General features: G+C 34.7%; 1 protein-coding gene across 3 annotated transcripts in view; it reads right to left on the reverse strand.

The window, feature by feature from the left end:
- Nucleotides 1-17,130, reverse strand: part of NCBP1 (nuclear cap binding protein subunit 1) — a 35,662-nt gene that overhangs the window by 16,185 nt on the left and 2,347 nt on the right. The window contains exons 2-11 of one of the 3 annotated variants that reach the window (XM_016146270.2): nucleotides 12,800-12,888; nucleotides 12,143-12,243; nucleotides 9,966-10,122; nucleotides 7,826-7,933; nucleotides 7,386-7,507; nucleotides 5,875-5,944; nucleotides 5,188-5,403; nucleotides 2,981-3,078; nucleotides 2,237-2,300; nucleotides 726-836 (exon numbers count right to left, since the gene is read on the reverse strand). In XM_016146270.2, the coding sequence (XP_016001756.1) occupies nucleotides 726-836; nucleotides 2,237-2,300; nucleotides 2,981-3,078; nucleotides 5,188-5,403; nucleotides 5,875-5,944; nucleotides 7,386-7,507; nucleotides 7,826-7,933; nucleotides 9,966-10,122; nucleotides 12,143-12,243; nucleotides 12,800-12,888 (1,136 nt within the window). Of the gene's footprint in view, nucleotides 1-725; nucleotides 837-2,236; nucleotides 2,301-2,980; nucleotides 3,079-5,187; nucleotides 5,404-5,874; nucleotides 5,945-7,385; nucleotides 7,508-7,825; nucleotides 7,934-9,965; nucleotides 10,123-12,113; nucleotides 12,244-12,799; nucleotides 12,889-17,130 lie in introns of those variants that run through there. The other 2 variants (XM_016146271.2, XM_036217799.1) reach the window with 2 other exon arrangements.

Consider the following 17,130-nt stretch of genomic DNA (forward strand, 5'->3'; position numbering starts at 1 on the left):
TCTCCACCCTCCTTCGAAATAAATGGTGACAGAAAAAATAAATAACATGAAAAATAATGCTGAGCAACTTTTCATGTAATTCACCTTTTAAAAAAAAAACAGTTTTGAGGTATGATATACAATAAATTTGGTGTGTATACACCCATTAAATCAAGATAATGAACATTTATATCACCTCCAACATTTCTTCATGGTCCTTGTAGTCAATTTTCCCTTCTCCCCCTCCTCACCTAAATCCCCAAGCAAATATTCATCTGCTGTCACTGGATTACTTTGCATTTTCTCAAATTTTGTGTAAACGTAATCATATAGTATGAATTATGTTTGGCATCTTTTAGTCAGTGTAATTATTTTGCAATTCATTCGTGTTGTTGCCAGCATCAAAAACTTATTCCTTTTTATTATATAGTATTTCAGTGTATAAGTATAACACGATTTGTTAATCCATTCATATACTGATGGATATTTGGATTGTTTCCAGTTTGGGGCTATTACAAATAAAGTTTCTATGAACATTAATGCCCAAGTCTTTGTAGGGACATGTGTTTTCATTTCTCTTGGTAAATACTTAAGAGTGGAATGGCTGCACTTTATGGTACACATATGGTTAACTTTTAAAGAAATGCCCAACTGTTTTTATGAAGTGATTTAAACCCACTGGCATAAATATTTACTAACTTTTTAAAAGTAGGCCAGAGTAAGTTTAAAAACAAAGGAAAGGATACAACTTGGGGTAGAGAGCCAGGCTGAAGTTTGCAGAGTTCAATTAGAAGTGTCGTATACATCACATCGATGTGAGGGGGTGCTGGAAGTTGAAACAGCTCTGCGAAGATCACCTACAAAAGAATCAGGAGCCAGAACTCAATTGCACTTCTACTATTAAAAGACCATACATTCTCAATATAAAACTATAATGAAAATATATATGAAAAAATTACTATTTAACCTTTAGAATTATGCTCTTTAAAACACGAAGATCTATATTATAATGAAAATTTCTCCTCTCTATAACTCGATCAAATAAGAATATGCGAATATTAATGCTAACTTGATACTCCATGAGAACCATACAATTACTTTCTAACTTTGGAAGTATAGGAGTTGATTTACTGAGGGACTCACAGACCCATCAGTTTCATTCTCATAAGCAGTAAAAACTTTTATTAAACTAGGATGGAAACAAGTCATTCCACTCTGCTACTTAAAACTCGTACCTAGAATCCTTTTTGATAATCCAAGACTTCTTTGTCATGCCTCTTGTTAGGAAACTTGCTTCCACCCTCCCTATATTATTTGTGGACTGCCTACCTAGAATTCTAAAGCCTGATGTGCATTCCTTCCTTCGACTCCCACCTCGAACGGTTTTGTACTTCATCATAACTTTCTAAACATTTTGCAGATTTAAAGGTATGACTTATATTCCTCATTTCGACTGACATGTCAGTGAGTCAAATTCAGAGCTTAAGCTTACTCTTAAGAGTTGAAAAATAAGACAGAAGCAGTACTTTTAAGAAAGCACACAAATGCACTATAAATAAAAAGTGAATCTTAAATAAAACATAACTGCTCATGAGTATTTTAAAATAAAGGAATATGCAACTGACAGTATGACCCATGTGTCAAGTGAAAGCACTGGTTATTGGGACATAAACCTCACAAGGTGTTCAAATATACTCCTTATATCATCCTTCTGTATTACTTAACACAGAGTCAAAAGTTTTATCTATTCTTCCTACTTCTAAAAACAATTGGCTCTTTTCATTTTTAAGAATAAAGATTCATATTTAACCCTACCTTGTGATATGGGGAATAATATATTACTCAGGTGTCTGCTAGTAATAAGAAGCCAGAGAAACACAGTTAAAAACGGGTTATCTGCCTAAAGTAATACAATACTTTAAAGTATTTAAGCCACTTATATGTCTGTAATTGGACAATGTATTGACACACCTAGAGGTAACTTACATTATCCATGATAACTATCCATGAATGAAGACATACTATATAAATAATTTATAGGCAACTCAAAAGTCCATTTGGCTACTGGTTTCAACCTCCTCTTTTCTCTTTACTAACATGGCTAACAGAGCACCAAAAGAGACAGCAAATTCCTCGCTCCTCTGTTAACTTTCAGTACCTGACAAGTAGCAAGAAAAAAAAAATAAGCCAAAAGCAGATTATACTTTAAGTCAACAGATTCTGAAACTTGGAAACACGGTCCATATGGAATGCATACCTCAACTATGTGGTAGTTCAAGGGGATCTTGTTCTTCCCTGGATAGCTGACCAACTGTGCAGCACTATAAAAAGTGTAACTTAAGTTAAGTATACAAAGATACATGAACAATCAAATAAGCAGTTTCAAAAGCAGTGTGTTTAGATATAAAGACACTTTTCTGGAATGTTCTAGATTTCGGTTACTTCACTACAGCACAAATTATTTTGTCTACCACAAGGGAATTCTTTAATGGGCCCCAAAACTCCCTGAAAGACAAAAAAGAGTTTAAATAATAATACTAAGGGAGCGTAGTAAGATCTACTAACTTAAAAAGTTTTAATAGGGTAGACCACTCCCTGAAGACTTTCCACCTTAAACTCTAAACCAAAACTTTCCAAGGTTTAAGAAAATATTAAGAGTAAACTTTTCCAAAGCTAGATGTCCAAATGGATAACAGAACAAAACTGTTAATAATCACACTAAAAAGAGCTTTCCATTCAAGTTAATCTGTCCATAGCATATTGCAAATACTCATAAAAAAGCCAGCATCACATGCATATTACTATACAGCACTACAGTACTATAGAGCACCCAGAAAAGTACTATTTTGAGTGTGAGGGGCCTCAAGAAAGCAAAGAAGAATGGTCTTAGCAAGTCAGGATGTCAGGAAGAGTGATTTTCTTACACTCTTAATATACATTTTGCTCTTATCAAAATTGCTAACTTTTCTCCACTCTAAAAGTAATATGAAAAGAATCTTACCAAGTCTTCCTTTCCTTCCAGTGGGACTTAATGATGCAGTGAAGATTCTCTTCTATTACAAATCTTTCCACTGAATGACTCCCTGGCATTACAGGACCCTGGAAAGAAAAGGAAATGTAAATACTACAGACTTAGAAAAAATATTTTCTTTCATTTATTCGACAAATATTTGAGAGCTTATTATGTTTCAGACACTATATTAGGTGCTAGGTACAAAAGTTCAGAAGTGTGAAAGCTCTAGATTTTTAGCAAACTTTATTGTCATGTTAACTTATCTCCACGACAGAATTAGAGTGTCAGCTGAAGTCTCTTCTACACATCTGACAACATACTATCAATTGCCCACCTCAATTATATGAAAAATAATTTTTGTATATTATTAGCTCTACAGTTAACTTTTTAAAATAAGAGTGAATTACTTCTGTAATACAGAGTGAAAATTTTATTTCAAACACAATATACAGACATAAAAAATCGTATATGCATTGAAAGATATCCATACTATATTGTTTTTAAAAAAGATTAAAAAAACATTATCTACATATTATTTATTCTTTAAAAAAGTATGTGCACAGCAAACAGGTTCAGAGTTTGTTTTTAATAACAATTACTATTATAGACTCTTGATAACTTTTACTTTAATCTTCTCTATAGTTTTTATTTTAAATAAATACTTTTTCTAAGGCTAGAACAAAAATAAAACAAATCCTCTTTTTGAGGGGAAAGGATATTTTGTATTTTATGCTCTTCTGGCAAGAATGATGGGCACATTATAGAGGCGACACCAATTAAGTATAAATAGTACAAGGTGGAACAAACTTTGAGGTCTCATCCTAGTTCCCCTTGCACGGATACCCAATCACAAAGATTCTAGTTTCAAACATAAATTAGACTCTCAATTAGATACATCTAATTAGACCACTGACTAAAAATATAGGTAAGTGGGTGGCAAGTTGATAATTTCTTATATATAACCAATTATCTGACAACTTTTTACTCTGAGATAGATTATCCTATGCTAAATTTCCACTGGTCATAAGCAATTTATGGTAGGAAAGAAAAGAGAAGAAAAAGAAAATGAAAGAAAACTCAAATTTGACCTTAGATGGTAATATTGATTCTTATGCCAGTAGTTCTCAAATAGGGGGAATTCTGCCCCTAAGAGGGAATATCTGGTAATCTCTGGAGACATTTTTGGTGGTTACAACTGATTTTTAGCCTCTAAATCCTACTGGCATCTGGAGAGCAGAGGCCAGGGATGCTTCTAAGCATCCTACAATTCATAGGACAGCACTCCACCACAAAGAATTAACCAGCCCGAAACATCAATTGTGCTGAGCCTGACAATTCTGCTTTATGCTGACTGTGGTATACTAAGCAATAAGTATGGTACGTCAGCCAGGCAAGTTTCTATTCAGAATGAATCTAGAAATGACTGTGCTTGCAACTTGGCTATTAAAGTTAAGATGGACGTTCACACACAAAAGTATAAAATAATAAGCAAACCTAAAATGCTAATTTTTATGCTAAATATCAAAAATTATATTTTCTTAATTGCTGTAGTATAATGGCTGCCAATAACTTGACTTCATAAGAATACATATATTTAAAAACTATAAAATCAGTTCATACTCATCTTTCAACTCTAAGTTGAAAATATTTAAAAAAATAATTACATAATATCGACAATAAATTATAAGGATTAGAAATGAACAATCTCTAACACTGGGTATTTTTCTTGAAAAACAGCCTTAAGAATAATAGCTAAAATTATTGAGCATAAATCATGTATTACACACTATTTTATACACTTATGTGTATTAATAACTTAATCCTCATTACAACTTTATGAGATACTATCATTATCCTATTAGGAATCTAAGGTAGAGAGGTAAATAACCCAAGACCACACAGCTAGGATCTGACTAAACCAGGATTAAAACCCAGACCAATCTGGCTCTTGAACCCGCTCTTTTACATTGCACAATGTGCTCTCTTACTCTACATACACATGCTAAACATTGTTTCTTGCATAATGAGGTGATCCTGTTTAAACCATTATCTTCGCTGACTTAAATCGTTAACTTCATTGCTATTGACCATCTTAGATAATAAACTACTCAAATTTAAAAAGTATTGCAGGCAAATCTAAACAAGATTAAACCACAAGCAGGCCCTTTGACAGGAACTTTTAGCTGGTCACATACCTCGGGATCATCTGTGTAATCAAACATTCTGAAGATGACCCTTGGCATTGGGTAAACCGAATCCTCAGTGTGAGGAGGTGGTGTAAAAGGAGGCAAATTGTGCTGCAGCGCTTCACATAGGATGCTGTCAAAGGCAAGATAAGGTCTTAGGATGTGCCGCTCCTGCCAGTGATCCTTTTTCAATTTCTGAATCTGCGCCCACAGGCAATCTAAATACTAAAGACATTAATTTTTAATAATTAATATTATTTGGAAGCTAGAAGAAATACCAACCATATTGAGCAGACAAAATCAAAAACCACTACTTCTAAAATACATAGTACAAAAAGTAAGCTAACTTGCTATCAAATATAGTACACTAGAATGGTGTTTTAATTACTTTATAAAGTTTATCTGTCTGAGGCTGTTACCTCTTACATTTTTCCAATTGGGCATTTCGATTAAAAAAAAAAAAATCTGTCAACTGTATGACATCTACAATCCTCCAGAACAAGGAATGTTTTAATTACATTCTAACATTTATTAAAGCTCCACTGTATGCCTAGGGCTGTGAAGAGGTGGACCCCTGATATGAAATGTCGAAACCTAGCGGAAGTTTACAAATGGAATGATTTAAGTACATCGCAGAGATAAGAATATACTCAAGAGCTGACTGTGCTTGTATCACAAGAGACTAAATCAATTTACCTCCTCTTGTGGATGTGGTTTCTCAGCAGTCCACACTTGTAACATGGGCATATGAGTCTTCTGGCGTCTTCTAAAAATAAAAATGAAAATCTACATTTAGGTTTCTAAAAACATGAAAAGGTGTTCAGTTTCTTTCTTAGTAAAATGCAAATTAAAGCAGTGAAATAAATTTTTACCTATCATACTGGCAGGTGTAACATTTTTGATAACGTACTATATTACTGAAATCTGGGCAAATATGCAGTTTCAAATACTGATGTCATCTCTTTAGAAGATCTGGAAGAGTATAACTGCTTTGGAAAGCAATGACTAAATCAAAATTAAAATTGTTAGGACACTTCAACCTAGAAATGCCATTTCTAAGAATTCATATCCCCCACAAATATATTTGCACATGTACACAAAGACATTTGTATAAGAATATTCATTGAAACACTGTTTATGATAGCAAAAGACTGGAAATAACCTAAATGTCTACCAACAGGAAACTAAAGAAATCATGGTATGTTAAGAGTGGAATACCATACAGCTGTTAAAATGAGTAAGGTAGAGCTACATGTTTTTATGCAACAAATCTTAAGTTACATTAAGGGGGGAAAAAAGCAAGTGAAGAACAGTGTGTATACTGGACTGCCATATGTGTAAAAAAGGGGAAGACATGTACCAGTACTCAAATGGTAAGATAGTCACACTCTATTTTTATTTTTTGGCAAACGGTTATGTTTTTTTAAGAAAAAAGTATAACTTTTTTTCAAAACTATAAGAACATTTTAAAAATCTAACATTTAAAGGTAGTTTAATGTACTAAAAAGTAGATTTCTATTTTTAGACTTCTTTTAGCTTTATATGAATTTACCAAATAGATATTAACACTATCCCGAGAAGTATCTATGGATAGAAAATGAAACATAACAAAATTATTCCAAAAAAACTTAAGAGGACACAAAACCATTACCTAGCTGCTAGGTAATTAATCTAAAGTTTACTAATAAGGCCTACTGTTAGTATTAAAGGTTAAGGACCATTGTTTTAAGGACTTGGCTTAGGATTAACTTATATGAAATAAAGATATGTTCTCCAACTGTGGAATAAATAAATAATACAGATATCCAAACCTCTCTCTCAAATATTGTGATTCTGCAGGTCTGGGGGCAAGGGTTGGAGCATATTTAAGTACCACAGGTGATTCTTATGCATACTAATATCTGAGAACCACTGTGTTGATATTTTATGCCTTTGCGCACATGGATAAAAGCGGCTTAAAAGCAGCTATGTTACAACTCTTCTACACGAAAGCAGTTAAGCAATATATTTGATTACTCTGGGGTCTCAGTAAGTTACAACAGTAGGGGTATGAGATTACCTAGAGAAAGCCTTAGGGAACTCTACAGCTTATTTTTGAGAAATGCAACTCAAATAGTATTACTAACAGATAAAATATAACATATTTATGATATCACTAAGATATCCTTTACCTAAACAACAAAAAGAACTATGAGCTGTGCCCTTACTTAAGATAGCTTTCAGTGTTGGCAAAAATACGGTCCATTTCTGCATCTTTCTTCTCGTACAACTCCTTTCCAACCCAGGGCAAAGACGATAGAAATGCATACACATACCAATCCCGTCGCACCTAGAGGATTTTTTAAAAGGTAAGTTTAAAGTGCTAGTTAATTTATTCATATTGTATTTATTCTTGAATGAAATAAATCTATGGAAGCTATTTAACAGGACATCTGGCTCATTCAGAGCATTTCTAGTTTTAATCTTATTAGACAGAGTAATTTAAATTAACAGATAGATGTCACAAGAACCCACCAGTATGCCAGGTGACTTAACTTTTAGATATTAAGAATTTATAGCATGATCATCTGCTACCTTTTGTTTTTTATTACTAAGTGAAAAATTTCTGGTACTATATGGACACGTTTCAGTATGGGTGTTTTCTTACCTGAGGTACATCTTCTTCCTGAGTTACACTTACAAAATTTTCAAACATAGCAACCATTGATGGGGCTGCAATGACGTGACAATTCACAAGATCAGATAAAAAACGAACCTGTTGGGAAAAAACAATTTCTATTAAATCGAATAGCCCTTATAATAATTACAAAACAAGCTATCTTGTAATGGTTAAAACCACAAATCTGAAAAACTAGAGCCTGAGGGCCAAGTCTGGCCTGCTGCTTGGTTTTTGCACAGCTGACAAACTAAGAATAATTCTTAGATATTTAAATGCTTGGAAAAAACCTAAAAGACTATTTCGTGATTTGTACAAATTATATGAAATTAAATTTAAGTGCCCACAAGTAAACTTTTAGCCATGCTCATTTGTTTACATACTGTCTATGGCTGCTTTTGTGCTACAACGGCAGAGCTGAGAAGTTCTGACAGAGACCCTATGAAGGACAGGAATCTGTACATTTATAGGTTTTCATTACATATTCTTCGAAGAACCCAGACTGTAATGTTATAGCTACTTCAAACTTTTTTCCTCTTTGGCTGTGAACAAATATTCGCTGGACTATAGAAATGAAAAGTTCTGAACAGATATTTATCGGGTATCTTCTGTGTGCCACTGGTAAGAACTATTAAAGTTCCTGTCATATGGGAACTCAAAATCTAGTGGGACACTCTCAATCCAAAGGGATGACTCCTATACTAAAAAGTAAAAAACTGCTGTAGGAACAGTGACAAAGGGAGTAAGGGAAAGTATCATGGAGGACAACTAGGCTACATCATAAAGGATGTGTAATGTACTTCTCAAGTGGAGAGCAAGGGGAGTAGTCTAGGTAGAGGGGTTTAAACACAAGGTGTGTTCAGGGACATGTAAGTAATTTTGATATAGCTGGAAGTACATGGCAGGCAAGGATAGAGAAATAGAAGGTGGTGGGCAACCATGAGTGTCAGACTAAGGAGTCTGGACTTACTCTTATAGCCTGTTGATGAGTGTCCAAACTTTGTGTACTCAGTAAAAAAGAATCTGATAGCTTACCTCCAACGAATGTATATATTTTTATAATATACACTGGCCCACTGTCATTCTATGTATTAAGTATTAGTAAGGCATAATTTGACTTCCATTTAAGATAAATAAAAGATTTCTAATATTTACTTTCTACAACCCAATGAACCATCTTTCACACCAGGCTTCTAAAGACCATCAACTGTAGACAATGGGAAGGAACTGAGGTTTTTAACCTGTAACCGACTTGAGTAGAATGTAGTTATAAGAAAACCACTCTGGTGCCACTGTGAAAGATAAAGTGAAAGGCAGAGAATCTGAATGTGAAAAGATCAGTTAAGAAGCTAAGACATTGGGAGGAAGACATACAGTTCCCTGGAGACAAAGGAGAAGGAACTGAAGAGAAATTTAGGAGGTTGAACTGAAAGGGCTTAGGAACTGCCTATAATATGAGCGGACAAAGGGAAGACAAAAATTAATGCTCAGATTTCTAGATGGCTTATCCAGTAGACAGTAGCCACTGAAAGCAGGTTGAAGGAGGCCAGAAGAAAAGAAGGTATGAATAATGCATTAATTTAGGGACTTCCAGGCAAGATACCTCTAGGCTATCCAGGCAGTATTTGGAACACAGGTCTGGAGTTCAGTAGAAAGGGCGAAGCAGGAGATACAGATTATAGGTTTGGAGAGAAGGAGACTGCCAAAATAAAGGTGGTTTATGAAACTATGAGAGAACAAGAATATTTCAGGATAGTGTTTAAAGAAAAGTAAAGCAAGGACAGAATCCTGGGAAACAGAAACATTTAAGGGGCAAAGAAAGATGGCTCAGTAAAAGGAGACCAAGGAATAGAAGGTAGAGGGCAATGGGAGGTCCTGAAAAAAGTGATGATGCAAAAATCAAAAGATAAGAAGTGTAAAGAGTCATGTGCTGCAGGGTGGGATTCAGAAACCCATGGACTTAGTAATGAGTTTTGTGCTAACTTTAATGAGAACAGTTTCAAATGGTAGCTCTTATGGTGAGTAGGGAACTGTATGCCAAGAGAAAGGATAAATTATTTGGTTGTAGTTCACCTCTTCCCTCCCTCTCCACATTAAGTCAAAATATACCTCACCTAAAAAAATAACTTACCAAATATACAGCTTCATTGTAATTGTTTGCTTTCAAAGATTCTTTAAGTTGACGAATCATGGCTTCTACAAATTCTCCACCAAAGTTGTAATTCCTGGCATTCAGCAGTCCAACTAATGTTGTATAAATTGTCAACTTCTCAGGTAACAGACGCGCACTGATTTGAGAACCCAGTACAAGAAAACCCCAAAACAATAGCATTATGTTAGGTTGCTGAATATTGTAATATATAAAACCTTTTGTCATTTTATTAACTTTGAACAGGATTACTTTGAGCTGTTTTCAAAACTACTTCAACATAAATATTGACAAGAGTTGCAGACATGGCCCCCATTATTTTTCATTTTTAGTTATCTCAAGAGTTAAAAAGTAAAACACTCTTATTGTGAAGTTATCAAACTGAAATAAATAAAACTAATGCTAGATCAGTTTTAGTCCAATATGTTCAGAGGAACTGGATAGCAGTTCTACAGAAAATTGTTTCCATGGTAAAATATCTAGGAAATGCTGGGTGAAATTTCTTTAATGCAGAATCATTAGTGGGGAGATGGAGCATTTTAAACTTAGCTAACCAAATGTCATAAAATCAGGATTCCACTTTGAGAAACACTATTCTGGTTGCTTAGAAAAACTTCAGAACTAAACTAGTTCAATTAAGTTTCTATCAGTTAAACTGTTGAATTTTTAACATGATACTCTGATATAGCAAGGTTTCTTTACACTCCAGTTTGCTTACTCCAAGTGCGTTAATTTTCATTAAAATTATCTGAAAAGTAGATGACTTCAGTTATAAACCTTTAAAAAAAGCAAATACTGCTTCCTAATTTAGGCAGCCTTTAGAAATTAGCTCAAAAAGAAAAGCAAATAGAAACTCATGATCATTCAGATTCTCATATACTTTTTGTTTTCTCAAGGTACCTAGTAGAGTATTAGGAGTAATTTAGGTTTTAAAAAGATACTTGCATTGGCATTATTCTCCCCCACCCCAAACCATGGTTCCATCAGAGTTTAAGCATAAATCGATTCCATTCTAATAAATGCTTCCAAAATAGAAGACCTCTTAGGGATAACAACAGCAAAATGATTTTTCTTAGTAGTTTCTTAGTCTAAGAACATGTCCTCCTGAATATTAACTGAATTCCTTTTAAAAATTATAATCTAAATTTTGTACTTTGAGGTTAAAATGAAATCTATCAATGGTTTCAATTTATATGTACATTTTTAAATTTCAAAAATGAGCTTAAGCATTAAAAAACATTATTTTAAAATAATTGAAATGACAACTTAAAAGTCACCTTCATAATTCAAAAATATCTAATAGATAAATTTATAATTCAATGTAAAGTACAAAGATCCCTTTATCCAGAAGTCATAGCTACTTCTTTGACAGGCATTCAATTCAGAGTGATCCATGTCTGAGAGATGAAAAAGTCTAGATTACTAACTCCACCAACAGAAGAAACTGTTCCATGATTCCATGTGAGACTTTTTCCACTTTAATTTCCTAACAAATTAAATGCTGATACTTGTTCTAGCTAACCTAACTCAGAAAGATTACATCTATTAAGAGCTTCAAAAGCCTCTTCCTGGGCATGGTTCCATAGCGTAGCAGTTAGCATGTCTGCTTTACACGCAGAAGGTCCTGGGTTCACACCCATGGAGCCACAGTCCATCATCTATAGCCATACCATCCTGAACAAGCCCAAGGGCTGATCTCGGAAGCTAAGCAGGGTCGGGCCTGATTAGTACTTGGATGGGAGGCCACTTAGGAAGACCAGGTGCCACCTTCCAAGAAAGGGTATTACTTGAGTGACCAGTTCTCAAATTAGTTTGGTACTACTGGTTAAAAATGTAAGTTAAATTCTATTATATATATTTAAATGTATGTGCATAAAATAAAATCTCTGAAATGTGAACATGTCTACTTTCTCACTTAAAAATAGTCAATTTGAATGATTCTAAGGTTTTAAGAAACAAATGGAAAATGCTGAATTTTAGGTCTATTTCTAAGAAAAAGTTAATGAAAGGGCCAAAGGTCATTTCATTTGTACAAATTTCCTGATAGAAGGAAAGTTGATTACATATGAAACAAAAACACATCTACTGAACATTTCCCAAAGCATTTAAGAGTAGATAATACATTATCACCTGGATTCATAAATCTTTTGCATACATACACTGTACAAAGAAGTCTTAAGATCTTGCTCTTGTAGTTAGGAAGATCAGCTTCCAAAACACCAGCCAAGCCTTCCAGGTTGCTCTCCAAAGAGCAGGCACTCTGTAGACGACAGCATATTAAATATCTGTCAAGTACTCAGCAATTTGTGAATTAAAAATTTCTAGGTAATCAAAAAAAGTTAAAGCCTTATATGCATAAGGCACTAAGACAGATTTAGTATATATAAATCAATTCAGGTAGTTAATGTTTTTTAGATACCCATAAAGAGAGAATGAAAGAAATTTAAAAAGTAAGCAGGCTACAATAACAGAATAAATTTTATATAAAACATCATGGGCTCTATTCTCTATTTTATTTACTATATGACTCTGGGCAAATTACCTCAAGTATCCACGATTTGTTTGGCTCTTCATTTATAAACTGAACTATTCAATAAGATCTCTTTTAAGACTCATATTCCATAAAAATTACTAAAAACATTTAATTCTCAATTATCTGCATTCCAAAGGTTTTAATATGCATTTACTTTCAGATATAGATGCATGGCCATATAAACTTTGCCTAAAACAGATCAAGTTTTCAGCTGATGAAATTCATAGAAGCAGAACTTTACAGCTCTAAACTCATCACAGTCTGTGTCTATTTTGGTGCATACCTTTTCTCCTACTTTGCATATTAAAGATTCCAAATGATCTTCAGTTTCATTTGCATCAGAGGTCTTTCTCCTTTTGTGAGGCTGTCCTCCTGTTTCAATAATGTAAAAAAATAACGTTACATGATAAATCCGCTGTCATAAATTTTATTTAAAATAAATTTATTTTATTTTTTAATGCTATAATCTCTTTTCTACCAGAAGCCCTACTTTTTACATAGTAGTAGCTCTTAACTGACCTCTACTTCTCAGACTCAGCTGGATTAACCAACAGTCTCCATATCCAGGGCCAGGATAATGCCTCCAGGAGGCATTATTTATGTTAAATTCTGTGAGAACTCAAATTTAAAGAATGGGAGTAGTAGCCAGAACATGATTTACAGAGTTTTATCTGCTAGTGGTTAGCCCCATAAAACTGTATGAATGAAGCAGCTCTGTCCATTTCTGTGGACAGACAGGAATGGTGCTACCCACTAGCAGATAGAACACTCTGTAACATCATGTACTGCTACTCGTATGCTTTAAACTTGAGTTGTTTACTGTTCTTTAGTTGCCAGCAGTACTTATTATTGTAATAATCAAAAATATTATTATGTAAGCTGAAAAAATATGGGTGCAAAACCAAGGTGAATGCTTTAGAAAGACTTGATTAGAAAACAAAGTTTTTGTATTGGGTTTGAAAACTTCAAAAGATGGCAAAATGAGCATAAAACATTAGGATTCCTCACTAGCTTTACAAGTGTCTGAGCTCTTAACTCTTCAATTAATAGTTCTACTTCTATAGATCACGTAGCACTAGAGTATATTTATTCCAAGTGATGGGAATTAAACCAGCAGACATATACTCAAAGAACAGCCTTCAGTACTATACCAAATAATTGATGGGAAAACAGTAGATATTTTATGATGCTAAAGAAGTTGAATGAAGTTGTGCTACAAATCACAACTGGACTGTATTACTCATACACTTGCTGTTAATGATTTCTTACCATTTTGTTTAAAACTGTAACACATCACCTTACATCCTTTTGTGGAATAACATAAGGTTTAAAATATTTTAAATAATAGTGTTAAGTATAAAACATAATGCGGTTGCTACACACAACGTTGGCTAGTCTCTCAATATAATTCAATTTTTGACTTCCATCAATTAAATTATTAGGACAGCACGTGGACAAGGGAGCAAGTTTATAACTGGGGATCCCTATTAATAATGAAAACCTGCAACTGGATATAGGGTTACTCAAGAGCAAGTTATATCTAACTTTATTCTCCTCCAGACTTCCGTAGCCAAAAGAACTGAACCATTTTTACAGAGTTCATAATCACTGACTTGCCAATAGATCATTTGGCTTGAATTATATGGTGATTATCATAAAAACACAGCACTTGGTTATTCTAAGCCTGGGGTGTTAAAAGTTGCTCCAGTGACAGAAATGATCTTCATGTACCACTTGCATCTATGCTGAATAAAATCAATCTATTGCTATCCAGGTAGAAACTGATGAAAATATCATAAAAGGCCATAAGGTAAAGCACTCTGGGCTTTGACTCCCAACCTCTTAATTATGATCTGGTTTAAAACTGCTGAATATAGTTTTGAAGGGATAATGCCACAAAAAAAAAAAAAAAAAAAAAAACATGTAGTGTGACAGGTGAGATATATTCTTGGAGATACTTACCCATATTAAGTTGTGGACATGTATGGCACAGTTGGATTGGTGACCTTGGTTCTTAAGTATAGGTGCAACCTAAGTCACAGGATCTAATAAGGTTCCACTACCTGAAGAACCAACTTTCACGCAAAGGTGTTCTATTTCCGGGATTCATTCATTGAAAAAAACTGCATATTCAATGTAATATATGTAATTTATATAATCATTACATAATAATGTAATTTATATAATCAGCCAGGAAGGACATTAAAAGCAGCCTTCTTTTAGAGCAGTGGTTTTCAATTGGTTGAGATTTTTCTCCCAAAGGGCCACTTGGCAATTTCTGGAGACATGACCTGGGGAGTACTACTGGCATCCAGTAGGTACAGGCCAGAGATTCTGCTAAATGTGCTACATTGCACAGGACGACTCCCAATCACAAAGAATAACGCAGCCCAGTGTCAACAGTGGTGATGCTGAGAAACTGTTCTAGAACAGAATACTAACAGTGTTCTTCAGAACCAGATTCTGATAAAGTTGGGAGAATGCACACGCTGAAAAACTAGCCAATGAAAGCAGTTTGTTGTCGTTTTGAAGCCTAATCACTGCTCCCTTTTTTCTGGCCCATCTACTCTGCCAACCTTTAGTCCACATCCCACCTCCACAACCTCCCTAATTATCCAGCTGGCTTGTCCTCATATCAGTTTGGAATCATTCTCCAGTCTCTCTCAACTACCCCTGTAATTCCTCCCCACTTCCACCCCTGACTTATGGATGTGGCCCTTTCCCCTTAAAAACTGGATCTCTGAAGACCGGGCATCTCCTCCCACAAGCTCTCAGTGTACACCTGGGGCCTGGTGCCCCCAGGGTATGGGCTATGGCTCCACCTGGTGTGTGAACCCAGGCCCTTCTGCGTGTAAAGCAGACATGCTAAACACTACACTATGGAGCTACCCTGTCACCAGTCTTTAATGAAATCCTCCCAGGTCCTCTTGTAAGGGGAAAATGATGCTGTGGGGAAGGAAGGTAGGACTTTCGAAGAAAAACTAGAAAATTCAAGTACACAGTCCTATATCTGAATTACAACACTTCCTTCTTCTCCCCCATTTTGACTAAGACAAGTTTTGTTTGGAGAATGGAAGGAGGCAGAAATTATTAATAAGAGATGCCTCACTCTCACCTGATGTTAAAATATAAAGGGGGGCAGGAACTACAGACACAATTTGAACTCACAGACAATAACAGGATATTGAACTCAGAACAGAACCTGGGTGAGCATATGGGGAAGTAGAATAAGATTAAGAATAAAATTTGAGGAATTAGCTGAATGTTTTCACGTACCCTCAAGAAAACATATATACGGTAGCTTCAAAACAAGAAAAGATTTTGTATTCAAATGTAACTCTGTAGAAGTTTTGCAATGTAAGTTAAAATTACATTGCTACTTTACTTAGACACCCTTGGGTAATATCGAACAGAGAAGCAAGTCTCTATCAAACCCATCTAAACGGATCTGAACACGCCAAATAAATTTTTCCCCTCTAAGGTGATTCTAATTTTATATAGATGTTGTACTACATCTTATATCCTTATTTAGAATTAGATACACTATAAGAAGCTTTAGATCCATAAAGTCAAATAAGGTAATGAAAATGAACACAGTAAAGTGGAAAAGAACCTTGATCCTGGAGACTTAAAGCAGAAGTAAACATAACTCCTGAAACAAACTATATTCTACCTCCGATTACCAAATCATTTCACTTCTATTCATTTTATTTTTCAATAGTTAAGTAACAAACGAGTCACAATATAAAGGATAAAGATCTAATTCTAAGTAGCTTAAATGGTACTAATGTGAGTTTTTGGCTAAGATGATGGACAATCTAAGTACTTTCTTAAAAGAACAAAACAATGTTTGAACAGCTAATATCCTATGCATATCCTATAACTAAAAAGCTTCAGAAATATTCTTAGAGATTCTAAGAAATGTTAGATTTAACACTTGACCAGCATTAATACACATCAATTTACACTTAAGACTTCCTTTTCCTTGTCTACAAATTGACTTCTAGGTGAACTTTATTGATAGTCTCCTGTCTCCATAGATCCTGAATACTATAGTCTCAACACAGATTTAATTTTAACATCACCCTCTATGAGCTGATCCTCTGCCCCCTCTCTGATCTTATCTCCTATACCTCTCCCTCATACTCACTCTGCGCCAGCAACACTGGCCTCCTTGCTGTTCCGTGAATAAGACAGGAATGCTCTAGACTTAAGGCCCATGCTTAGACCACTGCTTTACCCCACATAGACACCTGGTTTGCTCCCTTAGCTCCTGCAAATGCCATTTTCAGTGAAGCCTTCCCTGAGCAACCTATACAAAACAGCAACTCCTCCCCCACAGTAGCCTCTACCTTCTTTACCCAGTTTTATTTTTCTCCATAACACTTACCACTGAAGGATACACTATATTTTATTGGATTGTTTCCTATCTGTTAAAGGGAGGTTCTATCTTTAGTCCACTGCTGTACTGCTAGATGTTAGGGCAGTGCCTGGCACTGTTGAATATTTGTTGAAGAAATGATTATAGCTAGTCAAGCAAATGGAAAGTCGTGGCAGACAATGACGACAATAATCCAGAAATACTCTGATGCAGCTATTAAACAACGATTATAA

The sequence above is a fragment of the Rousettus aegyptiacus genome, unplaced genomic scaffold (assembly GCF_014176215.1).
Source record: "Rousettus aegyptiacus isolate mRouAeg1 unplaced genomic scaffold, mRouAeg1.p scaffold_m13_p_3, whole genome shotgun sequence".
In the NCBI taxonomy this organism is placed as follows: Eukaryota; Metazoa; Chordata; class Mammalia; order Chiroptera; family Pteropodidae; genus Rousettus; species Rousettus aegyptiacus.